Source organism: Phyllostomus discolor, chromosome 12 (genome assembly GCF_004126475.2).
Source record: "Phyllostomus discolor isolate MPI-MPIP mPhyDis1 chromosome 12, mPhyDis1.pri.v3, whole genome shotgun sequence".
NCBI classification, from domain to species: Eukaryota; Metazoa; Chordata; class Mammalia; order Chiroptera; family Phyllostomidae; genus Phyllostomus; species Phyllostomus discolor.
The window spans coordinates 47,647,924-47,669,179 of NC_040914.2; the positions used below are offsets into that span (position 1 = coordinate 47,647,924).

The 21,256-nt window shown below is 59.7% G+C and overlaps 1 protein-coding gene across 5 annotated transcripts in view; it reads right to left on the bottom strand.

The window, feature by feature from the left end:
• Positions 1-2,530: 2,530 nt before the first annotated feature.
• MYLK3 (myosin light chain kinase 3) overlaps positions 2,531-21,256 on the bottom strand; it is a 35,381-nt gene continuing 16,655 nt past the window's right edge. For all 5 annotated transcript variants that reach the window (XM_036013368.1, XM_036013370.1, XM_036013367.1 and 2 more), the window contains exons 2-13: positions 20,925-21,015; positions 19,752-20,160; positions 17,853-18,307; positions 15,696-15,801; positions 15,043-15,136; positions 14,503-14,612; positions 13,693-13,834; positions 8,392-8,462; positions 7,041-7,169; positions 5,775-5,927; positions 4,930-5,062; positions 2,531-4,070 (exon numbers count right to left, since the gene is read on the bottom strand). In XM_036013368.1, coding sequence (XP_035869261.1) covers positions 4,011-4,070; positions 4,930-5,062; positions 5,775-5,927; positions 7,041-7,169; positions 8,392-8,462; positions 13,693-13,834; positions 14,503-14,612; positions 15,043-15,136; positions 15,696-15,801; positions 17,853-18,307; positions 19,752-20,160; positions 20,925-21,015 — 1,953 coding nt within the window. In that variant the 3' untranslated portion in view covers positions 2,531-4,010. The remainder of the gene's footprint in view (positions 4,071-4,929; positions 5,063-5,774; positions 5,928-7,040; positions 7,170-8,391; positions 8,463-13,692; positions 13,835-14,502; positions 14,613-15,042; positions 15,137-15,695; positions 15,802-17,852; positions 18,308-19,751; positions 20,161-20,924; positions 21,016-21,256) is intronic.

The following is a 21,256-nucleotide window of genomic DNA, read 5'->3' on the forward strand; positions in this document are numbered from 1 at the left end:
GAGGCTGCAGACAGCTGAGGGCCACACCCCGACTCCACTGGGCAGAGGTGGGGGTGCTCCAGGAGCTGAGCGCGAGGGCCCCGGGACTGTCACCCTGACGGCAAGGACACCCCCGCAGGGGCCGAGTTCCGGGCAGTGGGCCAGCCCCCAGCCCGGGCGACACATTCACTAGCTCGGCCCGGTCCCGGGAGGCACAGCCACGTTCCCGCTGGCCGGCCTGCCCGCAGAGCAGGGTGGGGGCCGTGGGGCTGCGAGCAGGAGACAGGCCACCTGTCCTGGCCTCAAGACTCAGGCTGAAGGGAGGCTTGCAGGTTTTACTTGAGTTTTTGTGTCAGTCTCTTGGTTTGACTAAAGCAGTACTATATGGTGCAACCTTGTTAATAAATGTTGTTTTTATATGTATTCGAGTTGCTTCTGTCCTCACTTCGGGGGGCCTGCAGGCCGAGCCGTGCTGCTCAGCAGAGCGCAGACTTGGGGGGTGGGCTGCCCCTGTGCGACCGTGAGCAAGCTCGCTCCCCCTGGGGCCTCACCCGCCCGTGGGGCTGGAGACGGCGCCCACGCTCACTGGGGGGAGAGTCCGAGTTGGCACACGTAAGGTGCCCAGCGTGGTGCCCGCCGGTACACGGTACACATTACAGCAGAGACGCGTGTGCATGGCTCTCGCTCAGTGGACTACACGGTCGCTCGGGGTTAAAGGCCAGGTGGCCCAAGGGTTATTTCCTTTCACTTCCACGTACTGAGAAAGGTACCCTCACCAAATGCTACTTATTTTAAAGCTCCGGGAAAGGGCCTTCGTGGAAGATAAGTTGCTAGGGACACTGAGTTATGCCAGACAGGGTTTTAACTAAAGTCTACATGGTCCAGTTAAAGATTTTAATATTTTGGACGCAGCCAAATATTGAAAACCTCCTCAGAGTGGTTATCGATCCCGATGGCGGCCATTTGGCGGCCTTCATCTGCTCTCAGGCACCGACCTGTCGCGGGACCTGGGAGCCGGCCCTGGGGGTTGAGCTAGAGGAGGCCTGGCCCAGCCCCGGGCGCCTCCTCACCGTGGGCCCCATCAGCAAACCCAGCTGCTGTCGGTCTCCTGCCCCCTCCGCCACCGTGCAGATAAACACGTGGCGGTAGGTGTTTTGATTCTCTGGGTCCCAGTCCGTGCTTGGTTATTTCTTAGATTCCTGGAGGCTGGGGAACTGCCTTAAAGCAGCCTTCTCCAACTGCCCGCCCAGGGCAGGCATTCTTTCTACAGCAGCTTCTCAGCCCGCTCACACTCCCGGTGAGGGAGCTCCCCACTCACCGAGTCCATCTGTTTCCTGTCAAAAAGGCTTTTGGGAAGCCCAGTTCTTGAACAGCCCCTCGTGGTTTAACTGATTTTTTTAAAACTACCATGAACGTTTTCAGATACATACAACAGCAAAGAGAACAGCGTAATCAAACCTCAAACCGATCAGCCAGACCCGACAGCTAATGAGCACTTGCCACGCCCGCATAACGAGCATCTCCTCTCCTCCTGCAGTCACTCCACCTCCAGGACCACCACCATCATGCCCCCAGATCAACAGAAAGTCTGTCGTCGACCAGTAAGCAAGTTAGAAACGCACTTCCCTGGATGTCTCTCAAATACCTTTCTCTTGTTCGCTCCAGTGAGGGTCAGAACAAGGTCCGAGTTGGACGTTGGAGTCACTACTTTTTAATGATAACAGTAATGCATGCTCACTGTAAAAAAAAAAATCCAATGCTGAAAAGTGGATACCTCCTCTCCCCATCACCCGCTTCCCACACCCCCCGTTCGGTTCCTCGCCCATCCCGGGAAACTAATGTGCGTGGAAGCTTCGGTTGCTCCACTAACGGGGAGACGCCTGTCAGTTCAGACCCGCCTTTAGCTGCAGCGGGTCCCCACGGGGATGTGGGGACACGGAGTTTGGCTCAGCACGGCCAGTGTCTCTCTCCCTCTCCTCCCTCCCTTCTCTTCCCCTTAAAAGTAAATAAAATCTTTTAAAAGGAGAAAATCAAAGCTTCATAAAAGCTTTTAGAACTTGCGATAAGGGAGGCGAAAATCCACATCCCCACTCACTTGTGTGGGCTGCAAGGGGACTTTGGAGAGAAACTGTGGGTGAAAAATGGCAGCTTGTGGTGGAGAAAATAAGACTGGGCAGATAAGGTTCTCTGTCTGCCCTGTTCAACACAGAGGCCACGATCCACCTGTGAGTATTCGGCACTTAAAACTGGCTAATACAACTACAGAACTGAGTTTCTCATTTTACTTTAAGTAAATGTAAAACTGGATACTTAATTCAATTAGAAAATGGTTAAGATATTTCACACAACTTGAGTATTTTTCCACAGCGAATTCTGTGAAACCTAAACACCAGTTAAGCGTGTCTGATGAAAACCTAGCATGTGAATGGAAATGTGTTAAGTGTAAACCATACACCAGATTTCGGAGATTCAGTATAGAAAAAAAAGACTCTAAAGTGTCTCAATAATTTTTATGATGATTACATATGGAAATAATGCGTTTGAGTCACCATGTTAAATAAATTACTCCAGTTTATTTCACCAGGGTTCCGTTCCTGAAGGAGCTATCAGAAATTACTCATGTATGCAGACGGCTCGTACCACATTCCTGCCCGCCGTGCAGCTGTGGATCCCAGGGGCGCACTCCGTGTTTCTGGGGACTATCCGGAGCGTTCCCCAAGGACCTCAGTCGCAAAGAGGCTGAGACTCACCCACTTACAAGATGCCCTCCGTAACCAGCGCCTTCTGGGAGCTGCTCTCAAGTCAGCCTTCTGCAGAGAGGGGGCCGATGCTTCACCACCGAGCATTCCACCAACCCCTGTTGGGCTCCCCACAGGGTGGTCTCCCGCGGCCACCTCTTCCCAGGTCCCGGGGCCGGTCGGCTTAGAGCAGGCCCACCATGCTGGCCCTGAACATCCCGGTTCCGACCAGGAAAGCCAACTTGAGAGCTACCACGGCAGCACGAACCCCCACACCCAGGCCTTCTGCCCAAAACCTGTCCTTATGTGGACAGAAATCCTGAAAGGCTTAGAAACTGTTGGCTAATTAACAACTCAAAGTGACTACTCTGCCTAAAACTGCTGCCCCAGGGGCTGCGGCGGGAACGGAACAGATCATCGGGTGAGAGGTGAGGAGATGAGAAGGACTGCTCGCGTCCCAACAGTGAAGGACCCCTTGTCCGGCGCTGAGTAGGGCAGCTGCACGGCCAGTGCGCACCCTCACTAACGTCTCCCTCCGCAAGGGGCCCACCTGCCCTGTTCCCATCTCTCCCACACTGCACGTCGGTTCCCAGGCCTCCCGGACCCCCATTCACGGCCGAGGGCGGGGCGTCGGTGGGCCCTAGACAGGGCGGAATTGGGAGAGGCCAGGGGTGGGTGGAGACTTCAAAAGCACATTCAAAATGATCCTTGTTCCGGTTTCGCCAGGACGGTTGCACATTCTGAAACGTGGAAGACTACTAAACCTTGCACGTTTCGGTTCCCACGAGGGAGCCCAGGGTCAAACAAGCGGGAGGCCCCCTGCCCTGAGTCTGCGCTGCTGAACCGGGAGCGGGGCCCACGGGGACACGTCCGCCCACCCGAGAGCCAATCGGACTGGCAGGAGCTCCCGGGGCGGGCGGCGGCGGCAGGAGATGCCGCTGACCCACCGACACGCCCCGTTCCTGGATCAGCACGTTCCGAACTCCGCCCCGGCCCGCGCAAACACAAGCTTCCCTACCTACAGACAGCGCGCCCACACTCACCCCCCAGGCTCCCACACTTGGGGAGCAACAAGGCAGTTCAAGCTCAGTGGCCTGCTAAGGCAGAAAAAAGCTCTCCAGGCACTGTCTTTACAGCCCCTTTTCTTCCACAAGGAAGGCAACCACCATCGCCATTTTTACAAAATAAGTGGGATCGGTATTAGCCAAAGGCCTGATGGTTTAAAGCCTCCAGCCCTCGCGTCGCCGCTGGTCGCAGTGCCTTCCCGGCCCAGGGGAGCAGCGGGGTCGAGCCTTAGGAGCAGGACGGGAATTTCCTTAACCTGTTGGCTGCGGTCACCACGTTGAAATGTTTCTGGAGAAACGGAGAGAGAAAAAGGAAAGCAAGCATATTCTTAGACCAATTAAAAAAAATAAATACATACAAGGACTTCAGTGAGGCACTTGAGTTCCTTTAAAGCTGATAAAAGGGGAAACTGAAATTTCAGCAAACGCACAGTGAACCAGTCACGTGACTTTCTGGAGCGAGTTCGAAGTGAGAAGTGAGATCCCGTGTTGTCACCCTTTTCCGCGGAAAACGGAGCCCACAGGGTGCAGGGCGGGGTCCCACCATCAAATCCAAGGGTTCGGGCCAGAATGTTCCAGAAGGAAAGCAAGTGTCGAAGGAAACACCAGAGCGCATCCCAGCTGGGGAAGCCAGCGTGGGGCGTGTGACTCGCGTGTGCATGTGACCCGCGTGTGCCTGTGACTCATGCGCACGGCTGCTGGGCTGGGTCTGTGGGTGAGGCACTCTCTCTCTGGTTTTCCAACAGAAACTGAGTCAGTGTGGGAGCGCTGGGAAGCCGCGGCCCTGGAGGACGGCGGCCGTTAGGGCACACGGTGCATCCCTGGCACCCAGGAGTTCTGTCGTAAGCAAACAGCACGCACAACCTCGAAAGCGAGCCTCCCCAGCCCCGCCCTCTGACACGTGGATTCACCGGGGCCTGCACTCTGACCGCACTCCGTCCCCCAGATGTCCCCCTAAGTGCGAACCGAATGCTCCTCCCACGCCCAGGCGCACCCGGTCTGTGCTGTTGTTTAAGCTGAAGTTAACAGGCGTTGACCTAGGAGGGGTTTTTCCCCTTTAAACAGTCTTCTATTTAGAATCCAAATGTAAGCAGAAGCTGAGCTACCGGTCTGTCAAAGGACACGCCCCCTGCACCCCGGGGAGGTACCTTCCACTTGCGGTGCGCCATGTACTTCTGCAGCAGGAGCTGGGATTTCAGGCCCACTTTAGACATGGACGCTCGCGCCGGCAGGTCACTCAGCCACCGGTGTTTCAGGCACTGCGTGGCGCTCATTCTGCAGCTGCGAGACCACACAGACGTCGCAGGGGTGAGCGGGGGGCCGCCTTCCCTGACCAGGAGCCCAAGTCTGCTCCTTCCAGACCACAACTCCGACCCGCTCACCTGGACTGGAACTACCTTCCCTCCCATAACCTTCCGCGCTCAGAGAGGAACGGACAGCGAAGGCCACGGGACCCAGAGCTGTCTCGGAGCCCCGACCGTGGCTCTCACCCGGGCGGTGCCCAATTCCCCGAGAATCAGAAAACGGGATGGCCCCGCCCACGACACTGACGTCGCTGCGGAGCGCTAAGCAGGCCCTCCGCGGCCAGAGAGGCGGTTTCCCGGCCTCCGTTCTGGGAAGGGACACTGCCCAGCTCGGCTTTTCTTCGGTGTTCGTCTGTGAACACCGGTAACTCGGACACGGGACTAGTTTGTAAACGTGGCCCTTTGTAAGAGACTACATCTAGAGAGAGAGAGAAAAATAGAAAAAGAAACAAACAGCAATAACACTCCATCTAGAGGTTACGCTCCCAGGTGCTGTTTTTCAGTTTTTTCCTTCATCGCGGTCCCTGCTCCCTCTTTGCCCCGAAGAGGGAGCGGACGAAGAGATCTGGGACAGAGGGCTCCGCCGGGAGAACGGACCTGCCCCGCACACCTGGCTGTCACTGACTGTCACCGACCGTCACCGGCGGTCACCATCAGACCGCGTCATGAACGACAGGCCGCAGAACTACCTCTTCTCTTTGACCAGCAGCTGGGACACAAAGTCCTTGGCGTCTTCCGACAGCCCCTCGAAGGTGTCAGCGTCGAAATCCCAGCTGCAGTTCACGATGAAGTTCATGGTCTCCGCGTCGGTTTCCCCTAGGAACGGGGACAGACCGCTGAGCCTGTGGAGGAGAGAAAGGACCATCAGCACGTGGAAGCCATGTCTGCCAACGTGCAGCCACGGGACACGGAGGGGCCCCGCAAGGTCCCAGCAGGAGCCACCAGGGTCCACGGGGGAACAGCCCCTGCCTCTCACTGCCAGGGGGCTTCCCGGGGAGGGGAGGGAGGACCGAAACTCTGACAGCCGGAGGAACACTGCCCGGCAGGCTGCCCGCTGTCCCCCTAACCCTGGAGAAAAGAGTAACCCACCCAAGGGCCCACCCAAAGTCCATGTGTCAGGTAAAAGTGGCCTCATTCAAACAGCTTAGCATGTGTCTGGGACCCTAGTGGGGCTCCATACTCCCCAGGCCTTGGGCCTGGGGCAGAGGCAGGGCACCCTCATTGGCTAGCCTGGGGCCGCACCTCCCCCCACCCCTGCACACACACCGAGTGTGGGGACATGGTCACCCCACCCCCCACCCACACACACACACTGAGTGTGGGGACACGGTCACCCCACCCCCACCTCCCCTCACCCCCGAACACACACCGAGTGTGGGGACACGGTCACAGCAAGGCCTAATGGCGCGGCTGGAGCGGAGCCTGACCTCACGGGGCCAGGGGACAGGCGAGGGAAGTCCCCAGGGAGGAGGACACAATCTCTCAGCCCATGGTCACCCTGCCTGGTCAGCCCGCAGGACATGGAGCACAGGGGAGGGCCCGGGCAGGCAGTGCGGCAGACGGCCACCCCGGCCATCCCGGCCACCCCGGCGGCAGCCCCGCCCCACCTGCACGGCCCACCTGCAGTCCTTTGCTGGAGAGCTCTCTGCCCAGGGGATGGGGAGTTTCAGGAACTAGGGCCCCCAGGGTGAGCCCCAGGCGGTAACTGAGAAGAGCTACTGGACAAACCCCCCATCTCCCTGCCCTGGATGGCGTCACTGAGGAAGTGAGTGTTCACAGGGTGTCCACAGGGTGACTGGCTCCCCAGCGCCCTCTACTGGCTGCCCCCCCCCCCCCCCCAGCACCTCCCCGCTCTCAGTGCCTCCTGGGCACACCTCCCCAGTGAACGGCTCTCGCACTCAGAGTTTTGATGCGTCCATAGAAGTCCGGACACCCCGTCCCCACCGGGCACTCACAGCATGTAGGTGATGACGCCCACACTCCACATGTCCGTGGGGAACGAGACAAACTCGTAGTTGACCACCTCTGGAGCCAGGAACTCGGGAGTGCCGAAGTTCACCTTCAGCTTCTCCCGAGGCTTGTACCTAGGGGATGGCGGGGGGGCGGAGGGGCTGTGAGGGGACCGTGGGCGTCAGCCCTAGGAGGAGAGGCAGGGCTGGGAGTGCTCAGCCCCAGGCCCCAACTCAGGCTCCCCCGAGTCCCCAGGGAGAATCAGAAACCCACAGCCCGCCCCTCTAGGCCTCTACCATCGGACACGGAGAGGCCACCGCTCCACCTTCCCCGGCCAGGGCCCAGACTGGGGGGGCTGTGTGGAGGTGGGGCTGTGTGGAGGTGCGTGCTCTGTGTCTCACGCAGTGCCCCTGGCCTCGGTGGCGCCGGTGGGTCGGAGCAGGCCCACCGTGTTGGTGACGGGGCAGGCTCCGCACGCGTGGGGCAGGGGGTCCACGGGAAGACTCTGCTTCCTGCCCTCAATTGTTCTGTGAAGTTAAAACTGCTCTAAAAAAACAAAGTGCCAATGTAAAAATTGTGATGCAACTTTCTATTGGCCAGGCCCCACGTGACTGACAGACAGTCCGTCCAGTGCCAAGGGTCTGCTGCTGCTGCTGCTGCTACGGCTGAGGACCCGCCGGCCGGCGGGGTGTGCGGGCCAGGGCCTGGAGGTGGGCAGAGGCTCAGGGCCCCCCACACACGTGGCTGCGCAGGACCCCGCGGTGAGACTGTGCTCCACCGAGTGTGCGACATGTTAAGGGACCTTCAGGTGTTTGAAGACGACGTGTGACGCTCACTCTCTGCCCTGACCCTTGAGAACCTGGCCGCCCTCCCAGGATGGCTCTGCACCGCCGTGTACTCCTCACTTAACCGTCGTCACCGCCCGTCGGCAGGGGCTGCGTTGATCGCATCACTCTGTCACCAGGGCCCAGGCCGGCCCCGAGTGGCCCAAACCCTGCACGGTCACACACGCACTTCCCCACTTAACCTGGTCCTTTCCGGGAGGGCAGGGCTGGTGATGGTGGCATCACACAGGTCAGCCGTCCTGGGCCCAGAATTAAGCTGCCCCGTGTGCCCACTCAGCCCCTCCTTTGACCATCCATCACCCCCTTCTTGGTTCACGCAGGTGTCGGAAGGAGAGGCAGGGCCCACGCAAAGCCGCCCCTGCGGTGGTCACAGCCTATGGTGGCCCCCCTCCTCTTGAGAGAACTTGCTTGCGTCAGCCCCAAAACCCAAAGACTGGCCGCGCTGTGGGTAACCATGCCCGAGCATGCTCCCCAAGGCGCTCTGCCAGGCGCCGAAGGGCAGCGCCCTCACCTTCTGGCCAGCCCGAAGTCAATGATCTTTATCTGGTGCCCCGTCTGGTTGACACACAGGATGTTCTCCGGCTGGGAAAGAGGGGGAAGTCTGCTTAGGCTCAGGCGGCAGCCCAGAGGGTCTGCAGCCCCCACACTTGGTTGTCCAAAGGCCTCTGCTTCCCAGCCTCCCAGGGAAACGAACGGCTCAGGGCAGCCCTCCGGGGCGGGTGGGTGGGCAGGCAGATGAACGGACGCATAGATGGATGGATGGGTGGGTGGACAGATGGACAGATGGATGGACAAACAGATGGGTGGATACATGGATGATGGATGGAGAGACAGAGACACAGGTAACAGACATGGACAGGGAGACGGACAGACACTGGAAGTAAATGAACTGGTGCACAACAGTACGGGGTGGTGCGAACTGCAGGGGACTGCAGGACTCCCGCCCTGCATAAGGGGGCAGCCACGCAGGAAGGCAGTTCTTCAGTCCTCCGGAGAAGCCAAACATCCAGGGGTTTATGTGAAAATACCGCGCTTTTAAGTGTTGGCAACGACATCCTGGCTGAACTTGTCTATTAGCTCTAATAGTTTCCCCCAACCTCCGTAGGGTCTTCCATGCACAAGCTCACGCCATCTGTGAGCTGAGTTTCACTTCTTCCTTTCCACGGAACGCCTCTTGCTTCTTTTCTTGCCTATCTGCCCTTGTTAGAACCTCAAGTACACGTTTAATAGAAGTGACAAGAGCCCTGGCTGGGGTGGCTCAGTGGATTGAGCACAGGCCTGCGAACCAGAGGGTTGCAGGTTCGATTCCAAGTCAGGGCACATGCCTGGGTTGCAGGCCAGGCCCTTGGTGGGGTGTGCAGGAGGCAACCACACACTGATGTTTCTCTCCCTCTCTTCCCCTCTCTCTAAAAATAAATAAATAAAATCTTAAAAAAAAAAAAAGAGGTGGCAAGAGCAGACATCCTTGTCGTGGTCCTGACCTTAAGGGGCAAGCATCCCACCTTTCCCGGGGAGCGTTTTGTTAGCTGTTCTCCACAAATGGCCTTTATCAGACGGAGGAAGTTCTATGCCTGGTTTATTCAGGGTTTTCATCGTGAAAAGTTGTTCGATTTTATCAACTGCATCTCTTGAAATGCTCATGTGATTTTTGCCCTTTACTCCTTTAATGTGGCACATTACCCTGGCTTGTGTTCGTTCGTGTGTTACACCAACCTCGCGTTCTTGGGACCAGCGCCACTGTGTGATGGGTGTAGCCCTCTCCGTAAGGTACTGCATTCGGTTCGCTAATATTTTACAGAGAGATTTTGCAGCTATATTCTTAAGGGATATTGCTCTGCAGGTTTCCCTTTCTCGTGAGTTCTTTGGTTTTGAAACTACGATAAGACAGGCCCCACAAAATGAAAGGAACCGCTCCCTTCTCTTCCATGTTTTGGAAGAGCTGTGAAAGCTGACGTTACTCTTCTTGAAATGTTCGGTGGAATTCACCAGGGAAGCCGCACTGGCCTAGGCTTTTCTCTGTGGGTGCTTCTGAGAACTAATTTGATTGCCTCCCTCGTTATAGGTCCATTCAGATTTTCTCTTTCTTCCTGAGTCAGTTTCCAGTAGTTTGTGTCTTTTAGGAATCTGTCCATTTTATGTAGGTTATGTATCTTATTGGCATGCAATGTATCATACTATTCCCTTATAATGCTTCTCTATTTCAGTACGGCTGGTAGTGATTCCCCCACTTTTATCTATGATTTCAAAAATCTGAGTCTTCCTTCTTTTTCTCTTGTTCAGTCCAGTTACAGATTTGACAATTTACTGGTCGTTTCACGGACCCAACCTCTGGTTTCACTGATCAACTTGATAGTTTTTCTAGTCTCTGTTCATTTAGCTCTGCTCTCGCCTTTGTTACTTCTTTCCTCCTGCTCTGAGTATCAGCTGCTCTTCTCCTTCAAGTTCCTTAAGGTGACAGGCTAGATTGCTGATTTGAGATCTTTATTCTCTTTTTAATGCAAGTGTTTATAGCTACAAATTTTACTCCTGGCTCACACGCATCCCATAAGTTTTGGTGTGTGGCATTCCCATTTTCATTTGCCTCAAAATATTTTCTAAATGTGAACTTTAATCATGTATTTATTTAACTCAAGATACTCAAAATATTATCACTTAAATGGGTCCCCAGTATGAAAAGTATTGGTGAGACAGTTTCTGCTCCTTCGTCATGTTAAGTCTTTCAAGTGCAGTGTGTTATTTTCCACTCACCGTGCATCGCAAATTCAGACATGTTTTCATCAGAAATATTTTAGATAGACTTAAATTTCATGAATTGCTTGTATCTAGATTTCTTGAAATGTATACAGTAGCCCCCTTATCCAGGGGGGTGGGGGGCACTCCAAGATGCCCAGTGGGTACCCGAAACCAAGGGTGGAACCAAACACTATGCATACTGTTTTCCCTACACTTACACATCTGTGATACAGTGATGTGTACATCAGACGCAGTAAGAGGCTAACAAAGACAACTAACAGTAAAATAGAACATCACAATACACTGCCATGAAGTGATGCGAATGCGGTCCTCTCCGCCTCTCTCTGTGTCTCTGGTAACCCCTCTGGGAGTCCAGACAGCCACCACGTGACGGATGAGGGTGGCGCACGCAGCTCGGAGACTCTGGACAAGGGGAGGACTCCTGTCCCAGGTGGGACAGCACAAGATTTCATCGCGCTACTGAGAACAGCGCACAGTTTGGAACTCACGAGTCATTTACAGATGGAATTTTCCGTGTGGTATTTTCAGACCCCCGCTGACCGTGGGCAACTGAAATCGCAGAAAGCAAAACCACCGATAAGAGGAACTACGGTAGCTGAAACACAAATTCACAGTCGAGGTTGTCCCAAACAATAGTTTTCCAATAACTAAACCGCCAGTCTTTACATTTAAATTAATTAAAATTAATAAAATGTAAAATTCAGTTCCACAATCATACTGGCCACATTCCAAGTGCCCAGTAGCCACACGGGTTGAGCAGCCACCCCACCGGATGGACACTGCGGCCCTGGCACTCCTCCCCCCCACATTGTCACCCTCACAACAGACCAAATGCTAGTGAGGAGGTTGAACTGGTCAGCAAAAATCTCCCCATGAACAAAAGTCCAAAACCAGATGGCTTCACCGGTGAATTCTACCAACCATCTAATGAAGCATTAATACCAATCCTTTTCAAAGTCTTTCAAAAAAACTAAAAAGGGCCCTGGCTGGTATAGCTCAGTGGATTGAGCGTGGACTGCGAACCAAAGCATTGCAGGTTTGATTCCCAGTCAGGGCACATGCCTGGGTTGCAGGCCACGGCCCCCAGCAACCACACATTGATGTTTCTCTCTCTCTCTTTCTCCCTCCCTTCCCTCTCTAAAAATAAATAAATAAAATCTTAAAAAATAATCAAAAAGGAGAGAGAACACTTCCACACTCATTCGATGTGGCCCGTATTGCCCAGGTGCCCACACCAGACAAGGATATTGTAAGAAACCTGCAGGCCGACATCCCTGATGAACACAGACATACAAATCCTCAACCAAGTATCAGTGAGCCAGACTCGACAAGGCGTGCGAGGACCGTGTGCCGCGACCAGACGGGGCTTACTCCAGGGATGCGAAGGCGGCTCAGCACGTGCCAGCCGGCCCTCGGGGCCCACCGGATGAACACGGTCAAGGGTGAAATCACAGGATCATCCCAACAGAGGCAGAAAAACACATAACGAAATCCAACACCCGTTTCCTGATAAAAACTCTCCACAAATTCGGTGTAGAGGGAACATACCTTAACGTAACAAAGGTCACACGTAACCTACTCAGTGGGCAAAAGCTGGGAACCTCCCCCCGAGGTCAGGAGCAAGACAAGGAGCCCCCCCCCCGCCCCCCTCTCCCCACTCCTAGTCAGCACCAGGGTGGCGGTCCGAGCCGGAACGATTGGGCAAAAAGAAAGAGAACAACAATCATAAGAGGCATCCAGACAGGAAAGGAAGAAGTAAGACTCACTGTTGGCAGATGACACGAATGTCATACACAGAAAATTCTAAAGACTCCCCCCCAAAACTGTAGAACTTAAAAAACAAATTCAGTAAATCTTTAGGGTACGAAAGCATTCTACAAAAAATCAGCCGCGTTTCTCTACACACCAACAAACTATCAGAAAGAGAAGTTAAGAAGATAATCCCATTTACAATGGATCAAAAGGAATGCATGCTTAGGATAGCTGGCTGTAGCCGAGTTGCTGCAAGACCTGTGCACTAGCAACTGTCAGACACTAATGAGAGAAACTGAAGAAGGCGGATTTTGTGCTTATGGACTGGGAAGAATTAATATTGTTAATACCCGACACAACCTACAAAGTCAGTGCAATCCCTATCAAAGGTCCGATGGCATTTTTTGCAGAAATAGAACACACTATGCTAGAACTTGTGTGGAACCACTGAAGACCTCAAACAGCCAAAGCAATATTGAGAAAAAAATAAAGCCAGAGGCAGCATCTCAATTCCTGGTTTTAAACTATATTACAAAACTACAGTCATCAAAACAGTGTGGTACTGGCATAAAAAAGACACACAGGTCAAGGGAACAGAAGAGACAGCCAAGGAATAAACCCAGATGAAAGGAAGGATCGAAGGGAGGGAGGGAGGGAGGGAGGGAGGGAGGAAAGAAAGAGAGAGAGAGAGAGAGAGAGAGAGAGAGAGAAATGGCTGCCAGTAGCAGCGCTCACTTTTTGTCAAGGAGACAAAAGAAAGTGCACCGCACTCATTCAGTGGAGTACCCACGGCCCTGAAAGATCACGAGACAGGGTGTCCCCAGTGTCCTGCTGACTGAGAGAGGCCAGGGGACGAGGGGAGGCAGAGCCGGACTCCCGAGGCTCGCGCGCCAGGCCGCGTCGCTTGTGCAGAAGGCTCCTGGCGAGGACACTGGCTGGGAAGCGCTTTCACGGTCCGCCCCACACAGTTCTGTGTGGTCTCTACTGGTTACCAGAAGCCCCCGCTCCCACGGTAATTTTAAAGAAGCTAATTTAAACGATATTTTTAAAGACGAAAGCCCTATAACTGAATCTTCAAAGACTGCCTACAGAGGCATGTCATCCACATTTCACAGATGGGAAAACCGAGGCTCGGAGCATCCGCAGGCCTCGTCTGCCCTGGGCTCCAGAACCGGAAATGGGGGGGAGCCAGGCGGGGACGCGGGGTGTCCGAGGACAGGGCTCTCCGGGGCCAGTGCCGCACAGGCCTGGGAGCCCGGGGCCGCCTGCCTGCCCGCCCGCCCGCCACCCCCAGGCGGGGCCTGACCTTGAGGTCCAGGTGCAGGATGTAGTGCTGATGCAGGTAGTGCACGCCCTCGCAGATCTGCTTGGTGAATAGGATCACGTCCAGCTCGGTCAGGTGGTACTTCTCGTCCGTGATCCGGTCAAAGAGCTCGCCCCCGTCCACGCTGCCGGGGCGAAGGAGAGGCAGGCGCCGCGCTGAGCGAGGCTCCTGGGGAGCGGGTCCGCGCCCAGCGCCACCCCAGCTGAGAGCCCGAGGGTGTCCCTGTCGTCCGGGGTCTCATGGGGACCTGTGCTCTGGCCCCTTCCCAGCTCAGGGTGCAGGGGGCAAGAAGGAAGTGACGGGCCAAAGAGAGGCTGGACCGGTTCTGTTGGACCGGTTCCGTGCGGACAGCCGGCCTCAGCCTGGACACCCCCGGCCGAGGCCGAAAGCCCCCTAGCCCGCAGGGCCCATCAGCAGCTACAAGGCAGGAACCCCAGTGGGCAAATCAGGCCCGTTGTGAGCTGGAAATACGGGGCCAGCATCACTAGACCTTCCAGAAAAGCCAGCTGCCCGGGTTACAACATGCGATTTCCCCGTTTCCAACTGCCAACGCCACATCAGAACCACAGGAAAACGGGCCAGGCCACACTGAGGCCTGCAGGCCCGACCACCGGCGGCTGCTCTGGGACAGCGGCTTTGCCCCCCACGCTCCCCAGCGGGGGACCGGCAGAGGAGGTGACGGCGTTGGTCCCCTGGACTGCCCAGGCCGGGAGGGGGCGGGGAAGGAGAAGAGCTTCGCCCAGGACCCCAGCGCCCCCGGCCACGGTGAGGCCGCCCGCCACGGACACTCACTACTCCATGACCAGGGTGAAGCTGTTCTTGCCCTCGAAGGCGTCGTAGAGCTGGATCAGGTTGACGTGGCGCAGCTGGTTCATGATGGCCACCTCGTTCTTCACGTCCTCCTTGCGGGGCCAGAGGGGAGGAGGGTTTCCAGGAAAGGGGTCAGGAAGAGGAGCCGGCCGCCCTCCCGGAGGCACACGCGTGGGTGCCCCGCACGCCCACCCATACCGTGTCCGGCTCTCACGCCAGCCGGCCTCCACTCGCCACCCAGGCCGGGCTCTGATAACAGAAGGGGCCCTGCCACACCCACCCATCTCACAGACAGGAAGCCCGAGGCCCGAGAGGGGCAGCCAGAGGTCCGGGAAGGCCCTGTCCCCCGGGGTGCAGGTGGCCTGCAGACCGGGGTCGCAGGGTCACGGGAAGGAGGCAGGAAAGGGGGCCCGGCTTCCCTCTCAGCTCGGGCGGGTCCGGGCCCGAGGGCCCAGGGGCCAAAAAGGAGTGAGAGAACCCTGAGCCTGGCCAGGGGCCGTCAGCCCAGGGCAGACGCCTCACCCGATCCTTGGCGCTCTTCACTTTGATGATTTTGGCCGCCAGCAGCAGGCCGGTGGACTTGTCTGTACACCTGTGCACCTGACCGAACCGGCCCCTGCGAGCACAAGGACACAGGAGCTGAGGGCTGGCCTGTCCCTCCCACCCTGGCTTTCAGGGCCGCCCCTCCTCGGCTCACACCATGCACGGGGGCTGCCTGCACCCCAGAGGGACCCACGTCAGCAGCCCTACTCCACGGGGCTCCCTAAACCCAGACAGGAGCTCTGTCACCCCACACTACCCCGAGCCCCAGGGAACATGGCCTGTCCCCGTGCCATGGCACTGAGCCCCTCCCCGGAGGACTTCCTTCTTACTGCACCCCAGGGGGGTCCACCTGCCGCCTCCAGTACACCCCCACACGGTGTGGGTGCGGTAAGAAGGATGCAGTGGGAGGTGGGTCCCCACCTCCATGCCGTGTGGGCCCACCTGCCCTTGGGGGGCTGTTCTTCTCACCCCACCCTGCAGACCATCCACTCACTGCTCGGATGTCCCACCCTGGCCTGGCTCAACCAGTTGCTGAGACCCACCCAGGGCCACCCACGCCGGCGCCCCAGGTGTCCCTGCACCCCCACTCCCCACCTCCTGCTCCGCATCATCAGAGCGGGAAGTCCACCTACCCTCCCAGGACTTCGTGCTGGCACACGGTGTAGCCCGCCGACGCCGACGTCTCCTTGACGCTCACCAGCCGGTGCTCGAAGGGGGCTGGCGGGGCCGGGCTGTCATCTGCTCGGGGGGGACAGCAGCCTGTGAGCCTCCCCCATGCAGCCCCGCCCTCCCAGCCACCCGTCCCAGGCCCGCTTGGCTCGAGTGACAACAAGCCCTGCATCCTTCTCAACGATCCTCTCCTTCAAGTCACCCATTTGGCAGAGGACAAAGGGGAGTCCCCGAGAGGCGAGGTGACGGCCAAGGTCACGCAGCGAGGCAGGGACTGTCAAGATTCCGACCTGGGTCTCCTGGCACCTGCGACAGTGCTTTTTGCAGGATGGGAGGGTTAGGTCCCGCCTGCTCACCGCAGTTGAGAAGGGCCCTCGGGGGCCGTGCGGGGGCAGGACGCGGGAGTTGCGCCGGGCAGGGCAACGCCGCGGCTGAAGGACAGGCCATGCTCACCAGGGCGGGCGGGGCCGCCGGAGCCAGCGAGGCTGGTGCCAGGGAGGCAGCTGGAGGCCCAAAGGCCTCCCCCCGCCCCTCGCCCTTGGATGTCCCCGCTGGCACGGGAGCCCGCGGTGCAGCCCAGGAGCCGGTCCCAGGGTGGGCGGGGGTGGGGGCACAGTGGGGGGAGGGGGAAGGGAGGACACCAGCGCTCAGACAAAAGTGAGTAAGAGGAGTTTTTTCCCACATCTTGTCCTTCAGATGGGATAGGAAACTAGAAATGTTACATGAACCAGAGAAGAGGAGTAAAAGAACCAAGAACACACACAGCGGCGTCAGGCGGTGTGCACGCGAGGGCGGGCAGTCCGCGGCGGGGCTGCCGCTCGTTTGGGGCCTGTCACTGTCACGGAAGCACTCGGTGTTCCGGGCAGGCCCCGCCCTCCGGCACCAAGCCCTGCGGTCCCTCTCGGCTCTCTGCTCGCTCCCCCCGCCCCCCAGCAGGCGTGGGAATCCGCCTTAAGAGGATCCAGCTCCTCCTTTTGGTCCCCTGGACCCCCACGTTTGTGGACTTCTGCTGTGGTTCTTTTTGTTTCTCTTTTTCCCACTTTTCCGGGTCCCCGGGAAGGCTGGGAGAGCCTGCATTCCTGGTGCGTGTAACAGACCCCAAATCCAGGGTTCCGGCCCCCAGTTCGCCACGCTGGCTGTTCTGAGCGTGGCGCCACTGTGAGGTTCCCACGCAGGTGGGGAAGCCAGACAGCAGGGGCCAACCCCTGCTCCTTGGGCGCCGACAGAGAGGCCTGGGGCGTGTTTCCTCCCCTCTCCCCGGTTCCACGTGCCCCCCACCCCTGCACAGGCCTGCGAGGACCCAGGCCGGCGCCCATGCACGCTGCTCAGCACAGCGAGTCCTCAGTGTACGATGCTGGCTTTGTCGCCAGCCCAGGCTCAGAGAGGCCTGAAGTCACAGCCTGCTCTCAGTCGTGTTTCAGGAAGGGAGGGAGGCCGGTGCCCACATGGGGACCAAGCCGTACTGGGGGAGAAGCAGCAGCTGGCGACAGGGCAGCTGTGGAGCCCAGAGTGGCCAGGGCGCCGGGCCCACTGTCGGGCAGACAGCCCTCGTCAGGGCCTCCTGAGACCCTCGGGCAGGGCTCGGATAATGGTGGCTTCCCTGCAGCCATGTGGGATGGACCGTGGGACCCAAAGGGCTGGAGGAGTGGAGGGCTTCAGGGCCCAGAACACGAGGACGCCTCGCACCACAGCCCTGGGGCAGAAGCAGGTCGGTGCCTTGCCGCCCGTTCCCTGCCCTGGGGCGAGCCGGCTCACACAGATGCCTGGTCTTCCCCAGCCGCCTTCTCTGTGTCCTCCCAGAAGGAGGACAGCAGCGGTGGGAAGCTCAGGTGGGCAGGGGCTCTGAGGACTCCCCTGGTGCCCTCCTCCCCGCAGCTATGCCAACCCAAGCTCCCCGCGCTGTGTCTCCAGCTCCAGGACAAGCTGACCCCCCCACCCCCGTGTCTCCAGCCCCAGCAGGCCCCAGCAGGCCCCAGCAGGCCCCAGCGGGCCCCCGAGGGCTGTTCCAAGCCTGGGACTCCCCCAGCTCTGCATTCCGTCTTCCCGGGAGCCCCAAGGCGGCTCTGCAGGAGGGGCCCTCCACACCCGTCACCTCGAGCACACGGCACCCCCTCACTCACCCAGAACCAGGCTGCAGGCCTCGGCGCCCTGGGGTGTCCTTCCCGCCTCAGCTCTGCCCAGGCACCCGGGGCTGCAGGCCTTCTGGGGCTCAGGGCTCCCTGCTCCCGGGCCTTTGTCCTGCTGCAGGCCCGGGGCCCCAGCACCGGTGCCCGAGTCCCTCCTGGCCCCGCGTGGTCCCGTGGCAGGTTCAGGTGCAGGCCCCTGCTGGTCCTCAGCCTCCGTCCCCCCGTCGCTGCTCCGCACAGGCGGTGGGGGGCACTCGCTGGCTCCTTTCGGGGTCTGTTTTTCCGACTCTGTCCCAGGAGCCTGGGGACAGCACCTGGGCTCAGGTGGGTCCTGCTCACCTGGCTGGACAGCCGCTGGGGCCTCCACAGGGGGTGCGGGTCCGGGGCCACCCCCTTGTGTCACCGGCAGCTCCGCAGGGGCACCCATGTCCTGCGCATGGACGGGGATCCTGGGCAGAGGGGAAAATACGGCCCTGAGAAGGCCGACGGCCACTGCCGTCCACTTTGGTCTTCCCTCTGTGGGTGGGCGGCGCACGTCGACGGCAGCACTCGCGCTGCGCGTCCACGCGGGCCCAGGCCGGGCAGCTGCTGCGTGCAGAGCGTGCCTGCGTGCGGCCTGTGCCGGCTGAGGAAGGGCCTGTGGGGGCCTCCCTGGCTCCTGAGGCCTTTCCCTTCACTCAGAATCTTTGGGGAGCCCCGTACAAGTTCGTGTGAAGTGCCCCCCCCAACCCTCCATGCCCCGATTCCACACTCGGAACCCGGGCCGGGACCGGGATGCCTGCCAGGACCCCTCCCCTTCTCCTGCAGGCTCCTCCCCCCAGAACGAAGGCGTGGCTTCCCTGCCAGAGGACGAGGGGCGTGGCTTCCCTGCCAGAGGCCCGAGCACGTGCACACCAGCGCCCGACACCAGCGCCCGGCACCAGGCCCCCGGGGACGGGCTCCGCGGAGGGCCAGGCCGCCCCAGGTCCGGAGCAGGAGAGCCCCGGCCCGGGGAGGGAAGCCTGAGAGGCACTGGGCCCTTCAGCGGCTGCGGGGGTTGGGAGGGGCGCGCGGGGAGGCTGGGGCAGGCTGGCCGCGAGCCTGGGGAAGGCTGGGAGTCCTCGGCGCTGGCTCTTCCCCGTCCTGCACTGTGTCTGCCCCGGGCAGGTCCCGAGGCCACGACCTGGGGGCCCCGTCACAGCCCCGCCTCCAGGGTCCCGGCACAGCCCTCCCAAAAGCACCCCCCGGTTGCCCGTGCTCCTCTCCCACCACTGAGTCCAGACTCAATTCAACACTGCGTGGGGACGCAGGGTGGCGCATGGTTAGGTGCATAGAGTCCGCACGGAGCCCAGTGCCCTGGGTCGCGCTCCAACTCTGAATCCCTCGCTGTGTAGCCCTGGGGACCCTAGGCCTCTTTCCTCGTCGCCACCTCGAGGAGGCCAATCCCGCTTGCCTCGTGGGGTGCCGTGAGAATGGAACGAGACGAGGCCCGGAACACAGTCCGCCCGGCCGGGTGCAGGGATGTGGTTGGGGGCTGCGGCGTGATCCGCTGCTACTGCTGTAGCAGCTGGGGGCGCTCAGCTCCGTGCTGGGATCACCCGGGACTCGTAAAACCCCAACCAAACCCAAACCCAGTGCCTGAGCCTCCCTCGGGGCTGAATGCGTCCGAATCTTTGGGTATCGGCATTTAAAAATTCCCTCCAGGTGATTCCCGCAGGCGCCAGGTAAGTAGCCGTGTTCGAAGCTCCCGGAAGCACGGTGGTGCCGTGGCTGCCGTCTCCGCCTTCTCGAGGCCGGCACAGTGCTGCCCAGCCGTGGCGCTCACCCACACAGACCCACGGGTCCCTCGGGCGGCCGTGCTCCCCCACGGGCCGGCTCCCTCCCCCCGGCCCAGCTCCCAGGCGCTCCACCTACCTCGGGTGCAGGTTGTCACCCCCTGGAGCGGCCGTGGCCTTGGCTGGCAGCCCCGGAGTCGGCTCCATGCCCTCCTCTGCGGGCCGAGCATCAGGGTCGCCGGACGATGGTCCTTGTCCCGTGTCTGGGGCAGCCTCCTGGCCAGCGGGGGCCTCGCCGCCCCCGCTGGGTGCCGCAGGCAGTTCCAGGCCGGTCCCCGGGCTCTGGCCAGCCGCCCCGGGTGCTTTGGCGTCTGCCTCTCCGGATGGTGGCAGGTGTGCAGGGGCCTCACGGTCCGGGCCGGGCACGCCATCTCCCTGCCCCGGCAAGGCCTCCTCCGGCTGGGCCAGGACGGCAGGCCCCATCCCCGAAGCTCCTGCAGGGGGCAGCCCCTCCGCTGTGCCCTCCGGCGGGTCAGCTTCCTGGCTCTCTACGGGGAAACGGGGGGCGGGAAAGCAGGCCCGTTGGAGGGTTCTCTCCCCCAAGGACGCAGCCAGGACAGGACAGGGGAGCCACGTAGCAGGACATGCTCGTAAGGGGCAGAGTGGAGACAGCCCAGAAGCCCCCCTCCCCCCCCACCCCGTCCCTGGGGCACATCCCGCCGCCGGCAAAGCTGCGTGCGGCCCCGACCCCGGGGGACAGAAGCCTGCGCGGCGGCTCGGGCGGCCTCAGCGGGTGCCGCAGGTGCGCCAAGGCGAGGCGTGCGGCGTGACTCTGTTCTGTCTGAGATGTGTGTGTGCATGTGTGTGTGTGCATGAGAGTGTGCGTGGGCACAACTCCTCAGGGTGTGGTCTGAAGACACTGCGCCGTACGGAGGTGGAGAGACAATCTTTGCAGAGTGGCTGCACACAGCAGGAGCGGCGGGGGGGGGGGGGACGCAGTGGGGAGCCTGACTTCTCTCCACACCCTGTTCTGTGCGTCTGACTCTGGGACCGTGTAAACATTGGGCAAAACCATAAAAGGAAACGGGGCTTTACGAAGAGCAACCCGCGAGGAGCTGCAGCCAAGTGCAGAACTAAGCCACAGTGCCAGGCTGGCGGCCCAGGCTGCGAGAGGAGCGTCTCCAAGCAGTGTTAACGCAGCAGCGGGCCGTCCGTCTCTGACGGGTGCTGGGTGCTGGCCGTGCTGGTGGCAGAGGTGTGGCTTCAGTCTGCAGGTGAGCGAGGCGGGACGGAGCGAAGGGGCCGCACTCACCTCCCTGTGGCCCCCCGAGCTCGGCCTGCACGCCCCTGGTGCACAGTGCAGGCTGCGGAGTGGCTCCTTTCTCTTCCTCTCTCTCCTTGTTCTGAAAGGACAACCATGGACACTGTCATTCTTGTCATCAACGCCATCGCTCGGGCCACAGACCTTCGCTGTGCACCCACCATATGCCGGAGCTGCACCTGCTCTCACAGAGACACCAGCAGTGCGGACTGCTCCGTCGCCTCAGGCAGGGTGACACCACGGCTTCCCCCGGGTGCCCCTCTTAGTGAGTCAGGGCCCTGCTGCCAAGGGTGGCCCAGCCCCTGACACGGGATCTTCACGGG